This window comes from Corythoichthys intestinalis, chromosome 8 (genome assembly GCF_030265065.1).
Source record: "Corythoichthys intestinalis isolate RoL2023-P3 chromosome 8, ASM3026506v1, whole genome shotgun sequence".
Classification (NCBI taxonomy): Eukaryota; Metazoa; Chordata; class Actinopteri; order Syngnathiformes; family Syngnathidae; genus Corythoichthys; species Corythoichthys intestinalis.
The window spans coordinates 46,624,060-46,646,972 of record NC_080402.1 but is presented as its reverse complement, the minus strand read 5'-3'; the positions used below and the strand labels follow the sequence as shown (position 1 = coordinate 46,646,972).

At 40.5% G+C, this 22,913-nt stretch overlaps 1 protein-coding gene across 1 annotated transcript; it reads right to left on the bottom strand.

The window, feature by feature from the left end:
* Positions 1 to 123: 123 nt before the first annotated feature.
* Positions 124 to 22,458, bottom strand: LOC130920905 (E3 ubiquitin/ISG15 ligase TRIM25-like). Its single transcript, XM_057844437.1, has 9 exons — positions 21,718 to 22,458; positions 16,730 to 16,825; positions 16,520 to 16,600; positions 15,970 to 16,122; positions 12,610 to 12,772; positions 12,079 to 12,153; positions 11,910 to 11,987; positions 5,350 to 5,578; positions 124 to 3,486 (listed from the first exon to the last, which is right to left on the bottom strand). The coding sequence occupies exons 1-9, from the start codon at positions 22,336 to 22,338 to the stop codon at positions 3,165 to 3,167; spliced, it is 1,818 nt and encodes a 605-aa protein (XP_057700420.1). The 5' UTR covers positions 22,339 to 22,458; the 3' UTR covers positions 124 to 3,164.
* Positions 22,459 to 22,913: the final 455 nt, after the last annotated feature.

Here is a 22,913-nt window from a genome sequence, read left to right as displayed (position 1 = left end):
AAAAAAAATCCCTCAAGATGAAGTTTGAAAATCAAAAATATTTCAGGTGTCTATATATTTTAATGAAGAAAAAGTTAGTAAACAGTAACAGTAAACAAAGTTTTTCAACAATTTGACAGCAGAACAAATTTGAATATTTTACATACCTTTGCTTTAATTCAAACAAAAACAAAAGGTACAGAATTCCTATGGTCAGGAGCATTTCTTCAAAGTAAATTGTTGTAGCGTAGGGATACCATCTCCCTTAAGTAGTAATAATGCAGCAAATGACAATGACTCTGTCCAATGAAAAACACTTCATGCTTTCAAATTTTTTTTTATCAAACCAAAAGGTAAACATTTGTTAAATGTTTCAGATAAGAAGAAAAAAAATGTTTTTTGTTTTTTTTTAATTGGACAGTGACATTGTTCATATTTTTCTACAGTAAATTGGAGAACAGAACAATCGGTTGCTACTGTATGAACTGCCCTCAAAATAGTTCAATTACTCAAACATGTGTACAACTAATAAACATTCAGAATAAATGAACCAAACATTTGAGGCATCGATGGATTGCTTTATTAGGCCTTATAATAAATCTGTCAACATTGAAACATGCAACAAACTACAGCAGGGGTCCCCAAACTTTTCCTGTGAGGGCCACATAACTTTTCCCTTCTCTGATGAGGGGCCGGGGTCAGTTTGTAACAGAAAAAGTGTGACGATTGCAGGAGTGCCTAAATGTAAAAAATTATTGTTTGTCAGAAAGCCACAATCATATAAGCCTTTCTGGATTCTTCACGTAACGAAAGTAAATAAAATAAAAAATATAATATAATATAATAATAACACTATTAGTTAAATAGATAATAACCAAATAACTCTCTCTGGGTTCTTCACAGAAAAAAAGCCAGGAAATAAATAACACTATTGGAAAAAAAAAAAAAAATCAAAATGCTCTCTGGTATTGTTCAGGGGGCTGGACCAAATGTGGAGGCGGGCCGTAACAGGCCCGCGGGCCATAGTTTGGGGACCCCTGAACTACTGAAACAGTTTTATGACATTTTAGTGTGAAGAAATAAGGCAGTTCAGTGGAGCTAATACACTTCACGGGATGTTTTAAACACAGCTTGGCTTTCAACATGCCACTGCAAACTACAACCACAATAATCAAAACACGTTCAATTAATGCCTTTAAAACAAAGCCATTGGACATAACATGTCACACAGTCCAAGTTTGTGGTCTTATGAGTTGGAGTACCTAATGAAGTGGCTAGTGAATGTAGACGCTAGTGTAATAGTTGCATATTCATGAGTAAGTCATACTAAGTTCCATTATATTTGGTTGAAAGGCACAGTACTCGGTCATATGATCTGTGTCCAGGGCGTTAAATTCACCTGAGCTTGTTGTGTCGTGGTTTTCTTTTACTCCATAATGTCCAACACAGGTCACTTGAAATAAAATCTTTGGTAGGAAGTAATGGAAATAATTTAATGTTTCCTGTTAAACTCTGGCCATATAGGTGATGTTTAAATTAGGGAACCATAAATATTCAGATTGCATTTTCTTTTAAGATATATAGTATACTATCTTCAGTCAATCTTTCGTATACCACTATAGCAGGGGTCGGCAACCCAAAATGTTGACCGAAAAAACAAAAATCAAATGTCTTTAGCCGCAAAAATTAAAAGCCTTATGTAAGCCTTACAATGACAAGAACACATGCTGTATGTGTATGTATCTATATTAGCTAAACAGTGATCCATCGCTATTTTGCACTTCAAACTTCGCGCCCTCGGTCCATTGCGACCCCCCCTCCCCCCAATTAATAAATGAATATGATGTTCCGATCCGATCACGTAGTCTCACTCCTCCTCCTGCCCCATTTTTTTTGGGGGGGGGTCAGGCAGTGCACAGGAGTTGCTTATAAAAGTTAAAGATGATTGAGATACGTTAAGGTTTGATCTTGCCAGAGATGCCTGGAAGCTGAAACTTCAAAGCGCCGCATGCGTCAATCATCATTTAACTTGTTAAACAGTTGCTTTGGCAACTCATTGTGAGCAGCTTGAGTGGATTTGAGTGGACTCACTCAGTGAAGCATTTAATCAAGATTTTTAGAAATTTTAGACATTTTTCTACTTTATTCTTGTTTAGAAATAATTTGGTGGGACAGTAACACTACTGTGGGACAGTTAATTAAATATCTCTTATACAGTGGGGAGAGCAAGTATTTGATACACTGCCAATGGGAAAACCCATTGGTAGTGTATCAAATACTTGTTCTCCCCACTGTATCTACTTCCAATGCTAAATTTGAATAAATACATTGAACACACACACACAAAAAGAATGTTTTTTTGTTTTGTTTTTTGGTTGGGGGGCACCACTTCGCGGTTTTTCACTTATTGTAGCGGGCTCTGGTCCCCATTAACCACGAAAAACAAGGGATCACTGTATTAGCCTACAATCGAAATGACTAAATTGGCTACAAATACATAATGAACCTTTATGATTAAATGTTTATTTTTCCTGCAGTCCATCATGATCATAATGACGCACCACGTGACTACATTGTTGTACGATGCCGCCTCAAGTTTAATTTCATTACAATATTAATGAATTTGAAGGAATTCAGGTTTGTCCAACTTCAAAAAACAAATTAAACAAAAAAATACATTTCCCTTTCCCATCTTTTTCCATTTTCAAACTTTTTGAAAAGGCTCCAAGGAGCCACTTGTGAAGCGCTAAGAGACACAAGTTGCTGATCCCAGCACCTCAGGAGTCTGCCTTACAACGGTGGTGTCCGTGACACACTTTGAGAAGCAATGCCTTATACCTACTGTCTGTGTTTTTTATGGAAAGTGAACCCCTGCTATTTCTAGGGAATGGCAACGCCCGCCTGACTGCGACTGATTGGCACCCACGCAAAAAGGTTTGCAATTAAATATACAAAATCATATACCGGTATATACTGTAGCAAATCACTTTTTATTAATTAGAAGAGGGTAAAAATGAAGTTCCTAATCCTCCCCCTCAATTCAAAATGTTTGCTTTGCATCAAGATGCCACCAGTTGGTGCCAAAGCAATATTCTTATATTAAGACGACGAACACCAAACTGCAAATGCCAACCACTAATATGCAGGGGTTTCCTGTATTTTGGAAAATAAGAACTACATCAGCTTTAGTGACCTGCCGGAGGCGCCTCTTGAGGGCAGAGGAGAAGGGTAGAGTCCAAGTCCAAACGGAAGGCTGGGTAAATAGGTTGCGAGAAGGCACACTTGAAGGTGTGCAGAAGCACCATGCTGTCGGACACGCTGTAGAAGGACAGCGCCCCTTTGTGGCGCTCCAGGAAGACGCCGATGCGTGGGCACGGTGGTGCGGCCACAGTGGTCTTGCGGTTGTCGTGCCAGGCGGCATAACCGGCGTGTGTACAGCGGAGCCTCCAAGAATTCTCGTTACGGCCCAGCAAGCACGGTTTTCCACCCCCCTTGCGCCCAATCCGCCTATCAGAAGGGTTGTAAGAAAGCAGAAAACTCAAACAAAAGAAAACAAAACATAACCTCATCATAACAAACTCAACATCGCAATATACAGTGCCTTGCAAAAGTATTCGGCCCCCTTGAATCTTGCAACCTTTCGCCACATTTCAGGCTTCAAACATGAAGATATGAAATTTAATTTTTTTGTCAAGAATCAACAACAAGTGGGACACAATCGTGAAGTGGAACAACATTTATTGGATAATTTAAACTTTTTTAACAAATATAAAACTGAAAAGTGGGGCGTGCAATATTATTCGGCCCCTTTACTTTCAGTGCAGCAAACTCACTCCAGAAGTTCAGTGAGGATCTCTGAATGATCCAATGTTGTCCTAAATGACCGATGATGATAAATAGAATCCACCTGTGTGTAATCAAGTCTCCGTATAAATGCACCAGCTCTGTGATAGTCTCAGGGTTCTGTTTAAAGTGCAGAGAGCATTATGAAAACCAAGGAACACACCAGGCAGGTCCGAGATACTGTTGTGGAGAAGTTTAAAGCCGGATTTGGATACAAAAAGATTTCCCAAGCTTTAAACATCTCAAGGAGCACTGTGCAAGCCATCATATTGAAATGGAAGGAGCATCAGACCACAGCAAATCTACCAAGACCCGGCCATCCTTCCAAACTTTCTTCTCAAACAAGGAGAAAACTGATCAGAGATGCAGCCAAGAGGCCCATGATCACTCTGGATGAACTGCAGAGATCTACAGCTGAGGTGGGAGAGTCTGTCCATAGGACAACAATCAGTCGTACACTGCACAAATCTGGCCTTTATGGAAGAGTGGCAAGAAGAAAGCCATTTCTCAAAGATATCCATAAAAAGTCTCGTTTAAAGTTTGCCACAAGCCACCTGGGAGACACACCAAACATGTGGAAGAAGGTGCTCTGGTCAGATGAAACCAAAATTGAACTTTTTGGCCACAATGCAAAACGATATGTTTAGCGTAAAAGCAACACAGCTCATCACCCTGAACACACCATCCCCACTGTCAAACATGGTGGTGGCAGCATCATGGTTTGGGCCTGCTTTTCTTCAGCAGGGACAGGGAAGATGGTTAAAATTGACGGGAAGATGGATGCAGCCAAATACAGGAACATTCTGGAAGAAAACCTGTTGGTATCTGCACAAGACCTGAGACTGGGACGGAGATTTATCTTCCAACAGGACAATGATCCAAAACATAAAGCCAAATCTACAATGGAATGGTTCAAAAATAAACGTATCCAGGTGTTAGAATGGCCAAGTCAAAGTCCAGACCTGAATCCAATCGAGAATCTGTGGAAAGAGCTGAAGACTGCTGTTCACAAACACTCTCCATCCAACCTCACTGAGCTCGAGCTGTTTTGCAAGGAAGAATGGGCAAGAATGTCAGTCTCTCGATGTGCAAAACTGATAGAAACATACCCCAAGCGACTTGCAGCTGTAATTGGAGCAAAAGGTGGCGCTACAAAGTATTAACGCAAGGGGGCCGAATAATATTGCACGCCCCACTTTTCAGTTTTTTATTTGTTAAAAAAGTTTAAATTATCCAATAAATTTTGTTCCACTTCACAATTGTGTCCCACTTGTTGATTCTTGACAAAAAATTAAAATTTTATATCTTTATGTTTGAAGCCTGAAATGTGGCAAAAGGTTGCAAGGTTCAAGGGGGCCGAATACTTTTGCAAGGCACTGTATACACTGTAGCAACACTCTTTTATTTGACCCAACCAATCAACTAATTTGTTTATGTTGACTTCCACTGTAGTGTTCTTTTAAACTTTTGTGTGATCTTTTGGGTCATTTAAAGGAACTACAGTGTCCCGCCCCTTTAGAAACTTACCTGTAAGTAGCACCAATGTCAATCCATCCGCCGCCCCGCCATTCTACCTCCCAGTAGCTGGCATCGCCAAACTGCCCCTCACGGCATAGGACCTGAGCCACTGAGTCGAAGCGCTGGGGGTGAGTCGGGTACGACTGAAGCTCCTCACCACAATGGGCACCCTGGCCACCGTCGAACAGAACCAGGGTGGGGTGAGCAGTGTCCTCGTCCAAGGACAGATGACAGGAAACTGAGATAAAGCGCAGATGATGTAAACAAAGAGGAAAAAAGCTAAACAAGAAACCTAGATTACTTTAACACAAATGCAACAACCACAATACTTCCATTAATAGTAACCCCAAGAACCAAAAACCTGTAGCACCAATTCTACCAGAAAGCTGTTCACAGCTCCCTCAAGAAGAATATGCCTAAAAATCTAGAGGTCAACCATAGACATTACTATCAGTTGTCGAGACAGCTCCGACAGACATTGCGCCACGCCTTTCCGTTGGGGTCTGTGCTTGGCAGAGCATCGTGGCCTTTCACTGCGATAAACTCAAACAAGCTGCGGTCTAACGCCGGATTTAGGTGGAAACAGGATGAAGGTTTTAGTGCATACAAGCTGACAGAAGTGTCTTAGGATTGATTTGGTTGAGGATTCAAGTTAATTATTGTATAAGATAGCACCATACATGCACTTTGGAACGTGAAAAAAATTAAATGAATGGAAAAGCGTAACTTTAGCTTGAAATATTTACGTAAAATGAATTATAACTGCCCGTTTTTCTGCTTTTAACCACCCCAATAGCAGGCGACTGCGTGCCGCATCCAGCCTCAGCTCTCCAGATCCGCCTAGCAATCACACCAGCTTAATATCAGAGCGCCAGATGCGGCCCGGATCAGCACTATGACAGTCCAAATGATGGGTTACGCACTGTTCCGGGGCAGACTGTGCAGACCGGATATGCTCAAACTCCCACTCAACGTCAGTGCGCCAGATGCGGCCCGTATCAGCCCCATGGCAGTCCAAATGATAAATGATACGCACTGTTCCTGAGTTTGGGCCATTGTTCAAAAAGACACTGGGGCGAATCTGTTTTCACGAAGTTGGGCCGGAAGTTGCAGTACATTTGGCCTATGTCCGCTCCAGTTATATTTTGCTATCTGGGCAAGAATCTAGACTGTTGTACGTTCACATCTATAGAAATTCCAGGATTTACACATTTATTTCCAAGAATTTTCACCTTGCAAAACTCTTTGTTTTTTAATGGCTGCTATGTTGGATTTTGTATCCATACACAATAACGTAACTTTTCATTCAAATAATTAGGTAATTTTCGTCCAACTGCCTGTTTTTTTGGCAAAAAAACAAATAATTTAGACATTCCTGCGTCCATATAAAAAAATAGGCTTTTTCTTTCTTTTTATGTAACATTTCAATCTAAAAACGATTAGGTCCAGATAGCTGGCAAGACGTGCTGAGGCAACAGAGACATTGGAATTCAACCTAAATAAGTTGTGATTATATATAGAAAAATGCAAAATTTACTTTTGTTGAGTAAAATTAAGACAATTCTGCATACTTCCCACAAGTATTAAGTTTCTGATGTGAAAACTGAGTCATTTATTAGTTATTGAAAACTTGTCAAAATTGCACACACACAAAAAAAATTGAAGTTGATATATTTAGGGCAAAAACTTATATATCAATCAATATTGCTATTGATCCTGAAGATATGGGTGATTACCTCTGCATTTGGTGATTTTTGTGCATCTAGCGTAAAATCTGAGAATTTTATAGCCATTTCAAGTTTTGTTATACTTATATGAAAAATAATTAATGGAAATTATTATAGGGAACGATTTCGAATTTCTTAATGTCGCTGCTCATGGAGACTCATTTATATGCCTAAGGGAGGTGCCTTTTATGTTAGTAGGTCATTAGCGGCTTTGGTTTTGAAATGTTTTTAATTTTAAGTTTTTGAAAATGGCCCCCTATGGAGCTGCCCCACGCCACGTTTCCCGTCATCTGATAGTGTAGTCTATGGGTCGACCGATATATGGACTTTTTCCCAACATCCGCCGATTAACAAAAAGAATAAACCGATAAAAAAGGATTCTGATCAGGCATCTTTATGGGCACAGTGGTCTGACGGTAGAACCCCGGAAGGACCCTGCAGCAGCTTGAAGGCAGGCTGCTACAGGAAGCTTCAGGTTTTTATTACCTTTTATTGTAAAATTGTTTTATCTTGCATGAGAGAATATGCAATGTTGCTTTAGCCTTTTTAAGGTGTTTACTGAATGATCCTTCCATTCTGAATGTAACTCGTAACATTAGCATTAGCATGGCGAAAATCCTCTAAAACTCTCACTTTCACTTGTTTACATCTCGTCGTGATGTCTTGGTGGGTTTAATAATTTGAAAATAATGTACTGTTCTTGCTGAGTGTGTATAATCATAAAAAGAAATGCTGCATTCATTGGTTTAGTAGCACTAAACCAAGTTCATCCTTTAGGTATCAGGTCATCATTGTAAATTTGAAGCTGTTGTTGTTGAAGCATTTAATAATCTACATGCTTTAAAAGTATATCGGCATTGAATATCGGCTTACAAAATCGGTTTTGGATATCTGCATTTGGCTGAAACTTTTTATGGATATCAGTATTGGCATTTGAAAATACCATATCGGTCGACCTCTATAAAAAACGATCCCAGTCTTAACAAGAACACCAACTCAAACACCAAGATGCCTTCCTCCAACGTTAACAAGAACAGCGTAGCAAAACCCGAACGCAAACTCTATCTTTCTGATTGGAAACTCATTTTATTCCCAAACTTTGTGAAGACGAATGATAAGGTGACAATCCGCAGTTTTGGCACCGAGGGGACAAAAGGACACCATCTCCTTGATCAATTATTGACGAACAACAAGGTGTTGAATGTTGTTATCCAATCAGCACAGATGTTTGGAGACATTCATTTATCCAGACATGACATTCTCAGGTTTCCTAGACTGTTTACTGTGGTTAACTACTGTATAGGTCCTCTTTCCAGTGGCACAGATCCCACAAATGGACACAAGAGATTTTCATCAGTAATGTTTAAAAACAATTAGCACTACAATATATCAATACAAATCAGAAAAACATATACCGTATTTTTCGGACTATAAGTCGTAGTTTTTTTCATAACTTGGCTGGAGGTGCGACTTATACACAGGAGCGACTTATGTGTGAAATTATTAACACATTATGATATAATTTCACATGTTATTTTGGTGTTTTGGAGTGACACTGATGGTTTGGTAAACTTATTACCATGTTCTTTGTGCTATAGTTATCTGAATAACTCTTAATAGCTATGGCCAGATTCGTGTTCTGCCTTTGGCAATCTGTGTTCAATTGTATTATTGACTTTTTTATATTGAAATGCATGCTTTTAGTTTGTGGCGCTTTCACGCCCAAGTGGGGGCGCACTCGCACTTGTTTACATGAAGAAGAGTGCTCACAAGCCAGAAGAAGACTGACAGCTACGCAGCGTCTCTGAGCGAGTGGGCGAGGGAGAGAGAGAAACTCGGCTGCGAATCTAAGTTCAATGCTTATGCTTGTAAAATATCTCTACAAAGGCAACGCCTGTGTGTATCATCTTTTCTGTTGTCGTTGTGTGTTTTCCACCCGCGATCGGACACTTAGAGCCAGTTGTGTGGTTGTTTGAATGATGTGCTAATGCTAGCGAACGCATGCTAACCGTTTGTGTCATTGCTGTAATAGCACCTAATTATCATTTATTTACGTTGATACGAACCTGTTTGGTATCGAGGACGAAATTGATTCAGCAAATTATACGGACATCCAGCATCGTCATTTGGGATTTTAGCTCGCTGTATAGCCAGGACCGAGCCATAACGTCCTGGTGAGGACAGTATATTCGCATTTTGTTGTCCATGCATCATGTAACGTCATATTGTACACTTATTCAGCATGTTGTTCTCTATAGTATTTTTATATTAACTTGCCTTTCAAGATGACATATCTGTTCTATGTGTTGGATTTTATCTAGTAAATTTCCCCCCAAAATGCGACTTATACTCCGGTGCGACTTATATACGTTTTTTTCCTCTTCGTTGGGCATTTTATGGCTGGTGTGACTTATACTCAGGTGCGACCTATAGTCTGAAAAATACGGTATATAATTTTTTTTTTTTTTTAGATAAAAAAGCAGTAACATTGTAAATAGCATTACTTCCGACAAAGAAAAAAAAAAGAGATTAGACTATTACGAGGAAAAAATACTGTTGTTAAAGAGCATACGACACCAGAAAAAAAGTCTTAAATGGCATTATTATGTGAATTAGAATCATATTTTGAGACGATTCGACCATATACAACAATTTAGCAAAGCGCAGATGACGAGAAATTAGTCTTTTAATCTGCCGGTTAGCCACGCCTACAATTATAGGGCTTTAGCGTCCCCAACAGGTGGATTACGTCAGCGGTAGACTAGGCTCATCGGTTTTACTATTCAGCCCATTGAGGGGGAATTGTTCAGAACGAGGAAAACGAGACGAAGAGAGCTGCAAAATGTAATTGTTTCAGTCTCTCTACTCCCAATATTTTTACAGGATATTCTTTTTATCCAAGTATTTTCCCCAATAGCTATATAAATGGCTTGAGAAGGACCAGTCAGCCCGTCGAGGGGGAACTATTCACAATGAGGAAAATGCGACGAAGAGAGCGGCAAAATGTCATTGTTTCTGTCTCTTTACTTCAATATTTTTACAGGATATTCTTTTTATCCAAGTACTTTCCCCAATTGCTAAATAAATGGCATGGTCATGACAAATAACTTGTGCTAAATGGAATATAAAATAATAAAAATCCATTTATTCAAGACGACATGGCAAAATTACTCCATAATGGTCAAAACAGTCGACTTTACCTTTACTGTCACACCTGCCGAACGATATTTTATGACACCTAAATCGGACATATGTCATTTCCCTTCCCCGGCTTCGGAGAATGTAAACAGACCAGAAGGAGTGACAGCTAGCTGACATGCTAACCCGAACCGAGGGATGTTTCAAAGTCTTCGAAGTGGAAAATCACACATAACTAGCCCGGATTATTTGACATGACGACCCGGTTGTCGAGTTTCTTTGCGGATCGGCAAACCGCCCGGCGGAGAGCAATTTACAGTTCGTTCCCTGGAGGAGGGTGGCTGGAATTGTTGTGTAGCTAACGTGCTAACAGCTAACTGCTAATGAGCGTGAGGATAGCTTTTTACATGCCTATCAATGATCAAACGTAAGTAGTCCTTTATTTAAAGGAATTTTATAGTGTTTACTTTGTAATCACTGTATTCGTATTTGACATAATACAAAACAAGATGTTTACTCACTTCCTTGTAAGTCCAGTAGTCCCACAGTAAATATCCACGGTGAATGGGAACCTTTTGAAACTCCAAAAAGGCGCATACGCCTCTCCCGCATACAGAATGATTTTTCTGCAGCCGTTTGGCTGGCGTGATGCAAAAAATAAAAGTATTAATCCGCAAAATCAGCTGAATCCTTCGTCCTCATACACAACAGTACACTGTAGCGTGAAGAGGACGTCTTCTACCGTACACGTCACAGCGCCCTCCTCCTCAATGCGAGACCGAAGCCGGAAGTCACTCATTTTCCTGGCGCGGGATTCAAAAAACTAAATAAATATAGCGATCGCTTCCACACACATCCAAGCGGTCCATATCATTCAGGAGCATAAAATACCGCGTGTATTATGAAATAAACATGCTTTTTCGTGTCACAAGCACTTTAAGGGGGTAAACAAAAAAAATATTTATTAAGTTTTGGTATATGGAGGGGTATCAAAAGTATTGTAAAGCATCAAAGTATTGATATTAATTTGCTGTAACCGGATACGGTATTTGATTGCAAAAGTTTATCGAAACTGCCCACTAGTTTTTGCACTACCACAAGTCACCAGATACTGCATTTGTTGACAAGGGGAAGATTTTATTTTTGACTACTCTTGATCGTAATGATAATAGATTATATATATATATATATATATATATATATATATATATATATATATATATATATATATATATATATATATATATATATATATATATTTTTTTTTTTTTTTTTAGCAATTCCTTGTTGATTAAATAATAATAATAATTTGGGCTTTTTTTATTTATGTAGTGTTAAAAATGGCATTGAATGCTTTTTTTAAGTATTGATAATATTAACGTACGTTTTTAGTCCCCCCCTCCAACTTTTACTAGTAAAAACTCTTACTCATTTGACAAATTTTATATTTTACTAGAGAAAATCTGTATAGTACAAACGTAGTCATATTTTCAAAGGGAAATACAGTACAATTTTTCATATTCTTCAAAGGAAAAAGTACCAATATTATGAAAAAAAGTTTGCCTTTTTTGTAGAGTGACTTTTGTGGGAGTTAGTGGTAATTCTTTAAAAAGGTTATTGCATATTGTTATTGTATTAATGATGAGCTGCTCTGAATAGCTATAAATAATGAAAATGCCACATGCGCATAAGAGGAGAACGTACACCTGAGGAAGACGGCCCTCATCCTTTGGTCAGCCGGCTGTAGAGGCAACGAGGGCAAAGGAAATGGCGACGGAAATGCTGCAAACGTGCACACATGGAAAAAATGACGCAATTATTATTATTATTATAAGCTTCCAGTTGTGCGAGTGAGCATGCAATAAATACTTACCCTGAGTGTCATCTTGTCGCGAGCGTCCAGGGGAATGTTGAGGCTTTACATTTTCTGCAGCCATGTTTACAACACCTTCAAACACACAAATGACATTTTCAATAAACCATTGTTTCAAAACTAATTTGAAACCTTTCCACTTTATTTGAAATGCCCTAATTTAAAAACCTAACCCTGTCTTAAAATCCTAATTGCTTCAAACGCCAATTGAAAACTGTTGAGGTGTCTTGAAAACCTAAATTATCACCATCACACCACTGTCCCATGGTGAGCTTACCTTTATTGCACTGGTCTCCTGCCCCATATTTTCCTCATTAATTTTATGACACAAGAAATGGTGTGACCGTGTGTGTATATGAGGAGTGGAATGACTAAAGATACTTCGTACACAACATCAAGGTAATCAACTGCAAGTGGAATGTCAACCTTTCACTAATAGCAATGCAATTAAGTTGAATAGTCAGCCAGTCAGTCCAACCGTGAGAGGGCAAGTGTGCGTAGGAATGAGAGTCATGCTCTCTTATGTTTTACCCGCTCTGCTGATGGAGTCCACCTCCTCACGACAGATCTCCTCCAGGCGGCTACGTAGTCTTCCAAGGACCTTCCTGGCTCCACTGAAGGCCTCCGCTGGGGTGTTGGACGTCACCAGGGGCCGTGTCGCGGCTGGAACTGGAAGGCACAGAAGCGGTGCTGCCTTGTGGGGAGGTAGGCACACACAAACACATGATGTATTCACATAAATCACATGTTTATTATATCACTCATAATTAATTATGTCATGTTGTTATTAGGGATGGGAATTGATACGATTTTTACGATTCCGATTCCATTATCGATATTGTTTAACGAGTCGATTCTTTATCGATTCTCTTATCGATTCTAATTTCGGGAAAAAGAAGAACAAACATTTTGATTGGCATCAAGTTTGTTTAATCAGAAGTCAAAACCTTACAAACTCACAACGAGGTCAAAAGAGGCCCAAAGCCTCAATGTTAACTGTGGCAATAAGTTTTACTGAAACATTTTTCTAATAGAAATAAAAAATATTGGTATATTTTGGCGTATAGGTCGTTGTTCTGCCTTTGGCAATGTCCCCAAACGTTTTCCTGTGAGGGCCACATAACTTTTCCCTTCTCTGATGAGAGGCCGGGGTCAGTTTGTAACAGAAAAAGTGTGACGATTGCAGGAGTGCGTAAATGTAAAAAAGTTATTGTTTTTCAGAAAGCCACAATCAAATAACCCTTTCTGGATATTTCACGGGACAAAAGTAAATAAAATAAAAATAATATTATAATATAATAATAATAATAAATAGTAATAGCACTATTAATTAAATAGATAATAACCAAATAACCCTCTCTGAGTTATTCACTGAAAAAGGTCAGGAAAGAAATAACACTACTGAGGGAGAAAAAAACAAAAAAATTCAAAATGCTTTCTGGAATTGTTCAGGGGGCCGGACCAAATATGGAGCCGTGGGCCGTAGTTGGGGCCCCCTGTTTTTATCTACCAGTATATTGAAATGCATGCCTTTTAGTTTTTAAGGTTCTTTCCCGCTCAAGTGGTGGCGCCCTTGCGCTTCCTCACGCGAAGAAGAACGCGCTCACGTGAAGAAGAGCGCGCTTACACGCGAAGAAGAAGAAATGCGCATCCAAGCGAGTGAGCGAGTTAGTGAGAAAGGGAAACACTGCCACGAGCCTATGTTCTTTGTTAATGTTTGTAAAATATCTACAGAGCCAACGCCTGTATGTATCATCTTCTGTGTTGTTGTTCTATGTTTCCACTCGCGATCAGACACTTAAATCCAGTTGTGTAGTGGTTTAAAGGATGTGCTAATGCTAGCGAACGCATGCTAACTGTTTGTTATTACTGTGTTAGCAACTAATCATCGCTGATTTACGTTGATGCAAACCTGTTTGTTATTGGGGACGAAATTGATTTGTTTCATTTCTATTTTTAGTTTCAAGTGATGGTTGAATAAAGTCAGCAAATTATACCAACGTCTTCTGCATCGTCATTTGGGAGTTTAGCTAGCTGTATAGCCAGGACTGAGCCTTAGCGTCTCGGTGAGGACGTGAAGTGAAGACACAATTTCGAGTGTTCGAACCTACGTGCTGTCATTGTTATGTTTACGGCGGCAATGCTCGTGCTAAACTATCGTAACATTTCATTTTTACCCTTTTTCCTGGTGAAGTGTAGCCAAACTTTGGAGCGAGTGGTTCTTGGCGCCGTGCTAGTTTGATGCGTCTGGACAACAAGACACGTCACGACGCAATATGCATCTTTAGGGATCGTTAAGGCTTTTTCATTATGATGTCGAGGCCTCGAAACACTCGGAACCGGTTCCGAATTGGAATCGGATTTCGATTCCCATCCCTAGTTGTTATATTGATTTGCTTTATAATCTACAAACAATTGATAAAATAGTTAAATTTAATTATTTTAGAAATGTCAGCCTGTTTAATAAAATATTTACCGTATTTTCCGCACTATAAGGCGCACCTAAAAGCCTTCAATTTTCTCAAAAGAAGACAGTGCGTCTCATAATCTCATGTGCCTTATATATTGGTTAATCAAAGCATGACATTCACTTTGGCACAGCACCATCAGGTGGATGTATAATGCAACCCCAACCACCACTACTACCAGAGGCGTCGCATCCCATTAAGCAAACCAGGCAATTGCCTAGGGCCCCCAGCCAGCAGGGGCCCCCAGAGGGCCAACAGATTTAGCACTCGCAGCTTTACTGCACTGTCGCAGCGACAAGTGTAGGGAGTGTTTCAATACCATGGAATCATTTGGCAGATTATCTAACGATTCTGTTATTAATCCTAATCAGCATTAACCATGTCACCTATATTATACATGTTTAAGAAAGTCCAATCAGCTATTTATACTACATGATTGTTTAAAGAGTGACTCACCAGGTACTCTCTGGATTTCTGATTTTCACAGGCCACCTCATTATTCATATGATTACTTAAAGAAATGGTGATCCCCCCCCCCCCCCCAAAAAGTCTATTAATTGGTCTCTCGTATTCCTCATCAAATACTCTATAAGAAAAATATAACATATATGCAACTAAAATAATCCTAAATAATTTTATTAGCAATTTTAATACTCCTTTTAGCAAGGTTCCTTGGGTATGCGTCCGTTCTCATAGCAACCAGTCCTGTTATTGTCCTACGTTACAAGCGCTGCGTATTCTGGGAGCGAGAATAGGCGTAAGGTGCGCATTTCGAGCAGAGGACGGCCACCAGTAAAAATGTGTTCGTCCATGAATGAATGTAAGTACATCCATATGAGTTAGTGTAAAGTGCTTAGTTTTCGCCACTTTTATGGCCAAGATGACCGCGCATGCACGCAGCGCGCACTCGCAACCCCCCCACCCCCCACCTTTGTGTTCATTTTACTGCGTGAGTATGTATGTGTGTCACGTGACTCAGAAGGGCCCCATGTTGTTTGTTGTCTGGAGCCCCCGGGGACCCTCTGACTACTACTACTATATATGAAAACAGGTTTCAAATAGTCCATTCATTGAAGGTGCGCCTTATACTCCGATGCATCTTATAGTGCGGAAAATATGGTAATCAAATTTAAAAAAATATTAAGTTCACAATAGATAAGGCTTTTTTATATACAATTTTTTTCCATTTCATTTTTACAGTAAATCATTTCACCAATTATTTACATGAATTAAAAAAATAAATACATTTACCTTCCAATAAATTATTAACAGACTGTGTGCAGAGATAGGGTTTACTGGCCTAGCTGAAAGAAGTATCATTTCTATTTTTCCGAGTCATTATGAAGGATAACAAAAGAAGTGAATGCCTTGCTCTTTCCCACGTCCCCCATTAGATGCACTATGACGTGCGGTGTGCTCTTACCTGTAGAAAGTGACCGTTATCTTCAGTCAGCAAAAGTTGTCCAATATCCTGGTCTCGTTTCCTTAGTTCTTCCAGATCTTTCTCCAGTGTCTCCACATCTCGCTCAGCTTGACTGGCCAAAGCTCGCTCACGAGCCTCCACGCGCATTCGCACCTTGATCGACGCAGGAAAGCAGGAGCTTGTCATTATTTCAAACTCAAACCCACCGTTGAAATTGTACTAAGAAACCATTACCCTTGTTTTAAATTACTTATAACTTCACTTTCAAGCAATAGCAATTTCTAGGGTCCCTCATTCGAAAATCCCATCCCAAGTATTAAAATCTAATTTCAAACTCTAACTCATCTTTAAATCTTCCTTTGAAAACCCTTTTATGATTTTCTTGAAAGACTAACTTGAAATACAACCAAGCTTGAAAGCCTGGTCTTTTTAAAACACAAATCAGTGATTCAAAATCTAATTTTAAACCCTACGTAAAAATCTTAACCCTGGCTTCAAACCCTTACCTTTAATTTTCTTAAAGATTCATTATGAATTTATGATTGTTCACCTCAGCTTTGGTCTTCTCCAGTCGGATTGCCATGTCAGCAAAAAGCGCCTCACTGTCCTCCAAAATGGCTGAAGCTGACGCCTGAAACACAAACAAAATAACAGGGTAGAGACTACATCACAAGTATATCTGATTTGAACCTCTTCTAAGATTCAGGTACCATAAGTACCAAGATGTCAAAAGCCAGTTTGCATTTAATACTGTATGCACCTTGAGAGAATCCAAACTCTGCTGGAGCTCCCCCAGCTCCCGCTCACAGCTTCGGATTTTGCCCTGAACTTTCCTCTGGGACTCCTGAAGCTGAACCTGGACACCAAACAGGTACAATTTGGAGATGGTTTACAAAGTATTTCTAGTCTTCATAGTAGATTTTTATTGTGGAGGGTCGTTATTGTATTGTTATAATAATTAGAGAAAGGAGGGATAGCATGAGAGTGCAGGTGGGCGTAATAACCAAAAGTAGCATTCATGCAGGAGTACTATTATTGATATTGTTCAGTACTAAATGTAGGTTTTGCATCACAAGTTAAAGGTTACAATTAGTATTAGCGGTGTGACAAAATATCGAAATGGTAATATATCGTGATACTTTGCACCCAAAAAGGTTATCGATACACTCATGCCAAGAATTGAGATATTGTTTTAAAAAGGTGTTAATGCTTGAAAAAAAAGGGAACCAACAAGTTGCCATCAAAATCTTCCACCATAACAGTGTCTTTGTTAACTCTACAGCTGCCACTGATGCACTCGACGCCCAATCCATTAAGACTGGGAAGGGCAAAAGAACGTTCCTTCATTCGAAACCAGAGCATTTACAGTCACTTTCCGATTTTCGGCGCATTTACAGGTCACTTCCTGTTGAGTTTGCGTCACTGCCTATTCATTTCCGGGTCATGTCCTGTTCTGTAACCCAAAATCAACAGGAAGTGACTGAAAATCAACAGGTAATGAGCTGAAGTGGCCCAAAATGACCTTGTTGCCTGGCATTGGCTTCCACTGACGGCCATAGAAGTGGGAGGGCGCTGTTTGAAGTGGGAGGGGTTCATTTGCTGCCACCCTCCCAATTTAAATGGATTGGACGTCTACTAGAGAATATCCGAGAATGATTTCCACACCAATGTATTGAAAATCATTGTATCACCATATGGTGAGACCATCGTTATCGTGAGCTTTGTATCGCAAATCGTATCGTTTCGTGAGGTATCAAGAGGTTCCCGCTCCAAACTAGTATGTGTTGATGTTGATTTATATCAGACAGATGGACGGACAGAATTTTGGTCGGCTATTTAAGAAAGTAGCTAGCGAGGCAAAAAAGTGCAGGGGGCGCTGGTCTACGGAATGTTTCTGAAATTCTCCAAATTTTCAAGTGTAAACCTTACAAAGCGACATCCTTTACAATATTTTCTTTCACGTTCACGTTAAAGTGCCTATGAAAGCAAAAAGCATGTTTATTTCATATTTCTGTATTTTATGCCCCTGAATGAAATGGACCGCTTAGATGTGTGTGAAAGCGATCGAGTTATTTATTCACTTTTTTGAATACCGCGCCAAGAAAATTAGTGACTTCCTGGATTGAGGAAGCATGCGAATGTGACGTCAGCTGGGGAACCGTCTCACAATACAGCCATTACTATATAGTAGAGGTGTGCAAAATTTCCGATTCTCAGATTATTCGCGATTCGGCCGTGGAAGATTCGAGAACGATTCACAAACATCCAAATTCCGATTATTGAAATATGCCAAGTAAAGCAGAAGTACGACACACTCAATTAGGGACGGAGCGAGAGTAGCTAAACATCATGCTTCTCATTACCCGGCCCCTCGGGTAACGCCAATGCTCAACTCACGGCTCTAGCTCAACTCATGCCACGAGATAAAAAAAAAAACCAACAACATACCTGACTGCTGCCGAAAAGCTGCTACAAGCCACATTATGTTACGGTAGATATCATTTATATAGGACTAGATGCATTATAGCTTTGGTATCGTTACCAGCACATCTACAAAAAACTAGATGCGGGCGTTAGTAACGGCCGCCATCTTAAAGCAGTACACTTCCCTGCAAGGCTGTTGTTGCGAACCTTCCAAGCGAACCTAATTAACTTTTTATCTAAAATACTCCTAAATCGGTAAAATATTGACTTGAATCTATCTTTAAAATAGTTTTTAAACTTTTACATGTTGAAAGTAGACAAAAGAGAAATTATGGAACAACAGGAGCAATTTTAACAACTTTAACGGTTGATTCACAACATTAAATTAATTGAAAGTAGTTTAAAGCTGCTGATATAGAATGGGGACTGGAGTTTTTTATTTACTGTCATTTTTGTATATTTGTTTACTGCTATATGTTAACTTGATACTGAAATATTAGTCTGGTTTAGCCTGAGAGGATTTTTGAACAATTTTGGAACTAATGTACAAAACAAATTAAAAAAGGAGTGGGGTGCATCAATAATTGTTTTATAATCGAATCGGAGCCTCTGAATCGTAATCGTAATCGAATCGTTAGGTGCCCAAAGATTCCCAGCTCTACTATATAGCATGCAGAAGGACTGTGGATTCAGCTGATTTTATGGATTAATTTGTTTATTTTTCACATGACGCCAGCTCAATGTGCTCCAGGTTTTTGTTGCTGCATCAGGGATAGGCGTGTGAGCCTTTTTGAGTTTCTAAAAGTTCATGTTCACCGCGGAGAATGGCCAAAACAAGTCCGACTACAGTGGGACCATTGGAGCGACAAGGCAGTGAGTAAACTACGTGTTTTGTATAATGTCAAATACTGGGATCTTGGCACACGTTTTAATAAGGAGTGGCTTGCATTTTGTGGGTAACAATGCTCCCTGTTCACCGAGAAGGCCACACGGCCAACGACTGGCGGCTTGTCGCACACCCCTCCTTGGTCCTCTTCGTGTGCCCGCCCACATCACGCTTTCCTCGGCTTGGCCCCAATGCAGCGCCCCTGCGTCGACGTCAGCCAGTTTGTCCACCGAGAATGCGCTATTTTCAACGTTCATTCCTCTCTCTCCCCCCTCTGCCTGCACACCGAGGCAGCAGAACAGGGGCTGGCCGATCGGTGAAGACAATCAACCCCGCAGCCGTGTGTGACATAAGTCGGGGTTGTTTTTTATGATTTTTCATTTTCGAAAGGCAAGAAAAAGACTTGGAAAAGCCTCTCGGTTCGTGTAAGCATGTCGGCTTGTTATATACAGTCGAATCATATGAAAATATGATTTTAATTAACATAATCAAGCTATTTAGATTTTGTTAAGCTGTCACAGGCACTTTAACTGACCAATTTAAACAATTCCAATTTGAAAAGGTTCATCCTTTATGCAACCTAGCTCAAGAATGACAGTTCCCCATATTTTCTAAATATAATTATCATCAATCGGTAGTCCACATCCGTCCGTCCGTCCGTCCGCCCATCCGTCCGTCCGTCCGTCCGTCCGTCCATCCATTCATTAAGGCTGTAACAGTACATGTATTGGTATTGAACCGTTTCGGTGCGGGGTGCTCGGTTAGGAACGAAGCCGTACCGAACGAGTTTCTGACGTAATGTAACCCTTACTTTTCGAGGCTGTGAGTGGATCGGGTTACAGTTTCTTTGTGTAGATTACATTTACTACATCTTCTCTACTATAATGAAGACCAACACGGTAGGACAGCATATAACCCAGAAATGTCAACGGCGCGACAACGTGGCCGCCGCGAGAATGCAGTGAAACGCGGGCGTTAAAGTCAATCAGCCAATGCACACCAGTCACAGTGCGGCCGCGTGTTAGACGCGTCCCAGAAGCGGCTCAACGCGACGCACGCGAGAAGAACCGCAGAGTTTATTATTTGACGCGAGACGCGGCCCTCCTGCGTCAATACTACTAGCTAGGATCGGGCAGACCGGAAGTCACTCGTGTAAAAATACGGTGGATCCGATTGATTTTCAAACTAATATGCAATTGAACACACTTTTTGAGTCCATTAAATCTCTTGAGTCGTCGATCGGGGTACAGTTGATTAGTCTTTGTTGATTTACTGCTGTGTTCTCTGCTATAATAATAACCAACACGGCTCCTTGTTCATTACAAAACCCTCCTACCACAACAAAACAAGTAAGAACTAATATTCACATAGGAACTACAGTTATACAACATAAAATATACAATATAAATGAGTACTACATCACATTTGTAAAATATAAACACATAATAAAATAAATAATAGCCCATTTGAATAAAATAAATTGAAATGAGCTAAAACACCTGTAATTAAATAATAAGAATAATACACACATCCTGCTTACACAATTAAATTTATTAATTTCTGTGTGGCGCTTTAACTTGAGAAAATCCACCAATAAAGCTTTTGAAAACCGTTCATAAGAAAAAAAAAGATTCATTGAGGCATTTCATTTGTAAAATACATGTTAAAATCTTTGTCATTGGGATTGCTTTTCTCTTTAGCACAGGACTTCTTTTTTCTTGTTTCTTTCAGAAAGAAAGCTGACCAATATGCGGGGTCTGAAAGGCAAATTGTTGTTGGATTATTATCTTTAAATACCCGCTTCTTTTTGAGCAGAATTCTAGCTTTGTATAGGCTAATGTTCCTATTGTTGAAAGCACAAAAGTGTATGATGAACAACGAGCACATTTATATTTTGCATTTTGTTTTCTTACTGTACCGAAAATGAACCAAACCGTAACCTCAAAACCGAGGTACGTACGAGATTTTTGTGTACCGTTACACCCGTACCATCCGTCCATCCGTCCATCCATCCATCCAACAACAACCCCACCCGCCTACCCTGGGTTCTCTAAGGTCTAGACTCTAGAGGGCAGCAGCTTCAGCTGTGAGGCCCAAACTTCCCTCTCGCTAGCCAAAACACCTTCCCAGGCCAGCCAAGAGTCTCACCAGCATGTCCTAGGTCGGCCCCGTGTCCTCCTCCCAGTGGGACACCTCACCAGGGAGGAGTCCAGGAGGCATCCCAAATAGACGCCCTATAGCCACCTCATCTGGCTTCTCTCGATGCTGAGGAGCTCTACTCTGAGCCCCGCCGGATGACTGACTTTCTCACTAGTACATAATAATAAATTATTTTTCTTCCTCTGAATTTCTTGACCGAATTAATATTAATCTAAATTATTTCAACACGAATGTTCATTTTTAGGCAGAAATTAAATTGTCTAGTAAGCACTGTATACCTGTCTTCGGGCCCTCTGAGCCTCCCCGGGATGCACCTCCTCCCGATCGGCCTCACACAGCAGACAATCTCCAGTCCACTCAACCGCGGTCTCATCCGGTTCGTCCCCGCCGGTTCGCGGCTGCAGTCCAAGACGGTGTTGCCCGCACAGCCGCTCGGCAGGACACTCTACGGCCGCCACCAGTTTATGTCGGCGCAATGTTTCCACTTCCCGGTGAGGCAACAGATGCGACTCGCAGAAAGAGGCAAGGCACACCAGGCACGACTTGGTCGCTGCCAACTTGCTCTCCAGCGGGCAGAAATCGCACGGCACCTGGCCCGCGGCGCCGTGGTAGAGCTCGGACGGGTAGAGCTCCGACGTGAAGCCTTCTCTCGGCTTGAGTTTGGCCACCACCTCAGCCAGCACAGTGTTACGGCGGAGCACCGGCCGAGGGCTGAAAGCCTCCCGGCATTGGGGGCAGCTGAAGTGCTCCGGCGGCTCGGCCTGGTCCCAGTAGCCGTTGATGCACGCCATGCAGTAGGTGTGTCCGCACGGGATGGACACCGGGTCCTGGAGGACGTCCAAGCAAATGGGACAGCGGAACTGACTTTCCGTCACTGAGATGTTAGCGTGGTGGGCCATCGCCACAGGACCGGAGCGGCTCGGCGTTGGTGTCCGTTCCTCGAGTCTGCTCTCGGGGTTTGTTTGTTGTGACAGATTGGGAGGGGCCGGCCTGGAACACAGGGGGCCGACTAAAATAACTCACTAAAATAACTTCCGTTGTGTCATTCATTTTAATAATCGGGATTACTTTTTCCTCGGCGTTGGCTGGCAGGTACGTAATTATGCTGTATGTAATTGTACAAAACCGAGATTTTTAACAAAATTAACTAACTTAATGGATGCCGACTCTTCATGTTTGACTTTGTCTTATCAATGAATTTGAATTCTTTTTTTTTTTTTTTTTTTTTAAAGACAAACAACAAGTATTTACTTTACTTTAGTCAACAGGTGGAGAGTGTATTTTGAGTTCATATTGACATCTAGTGGCTACATGGTATTATTGCGATTTATGGAAGTGCTTCAACACGTTTTTTTGTGGTGATATTTGTGCCTTCAGAAACTATCTGAATTTCTAAACGGAATTTTAATGCTTAAACTTAAATTTGAAATTTTTAATTTGAATAGATGAAATATAAAACTATCTAAATAACGCA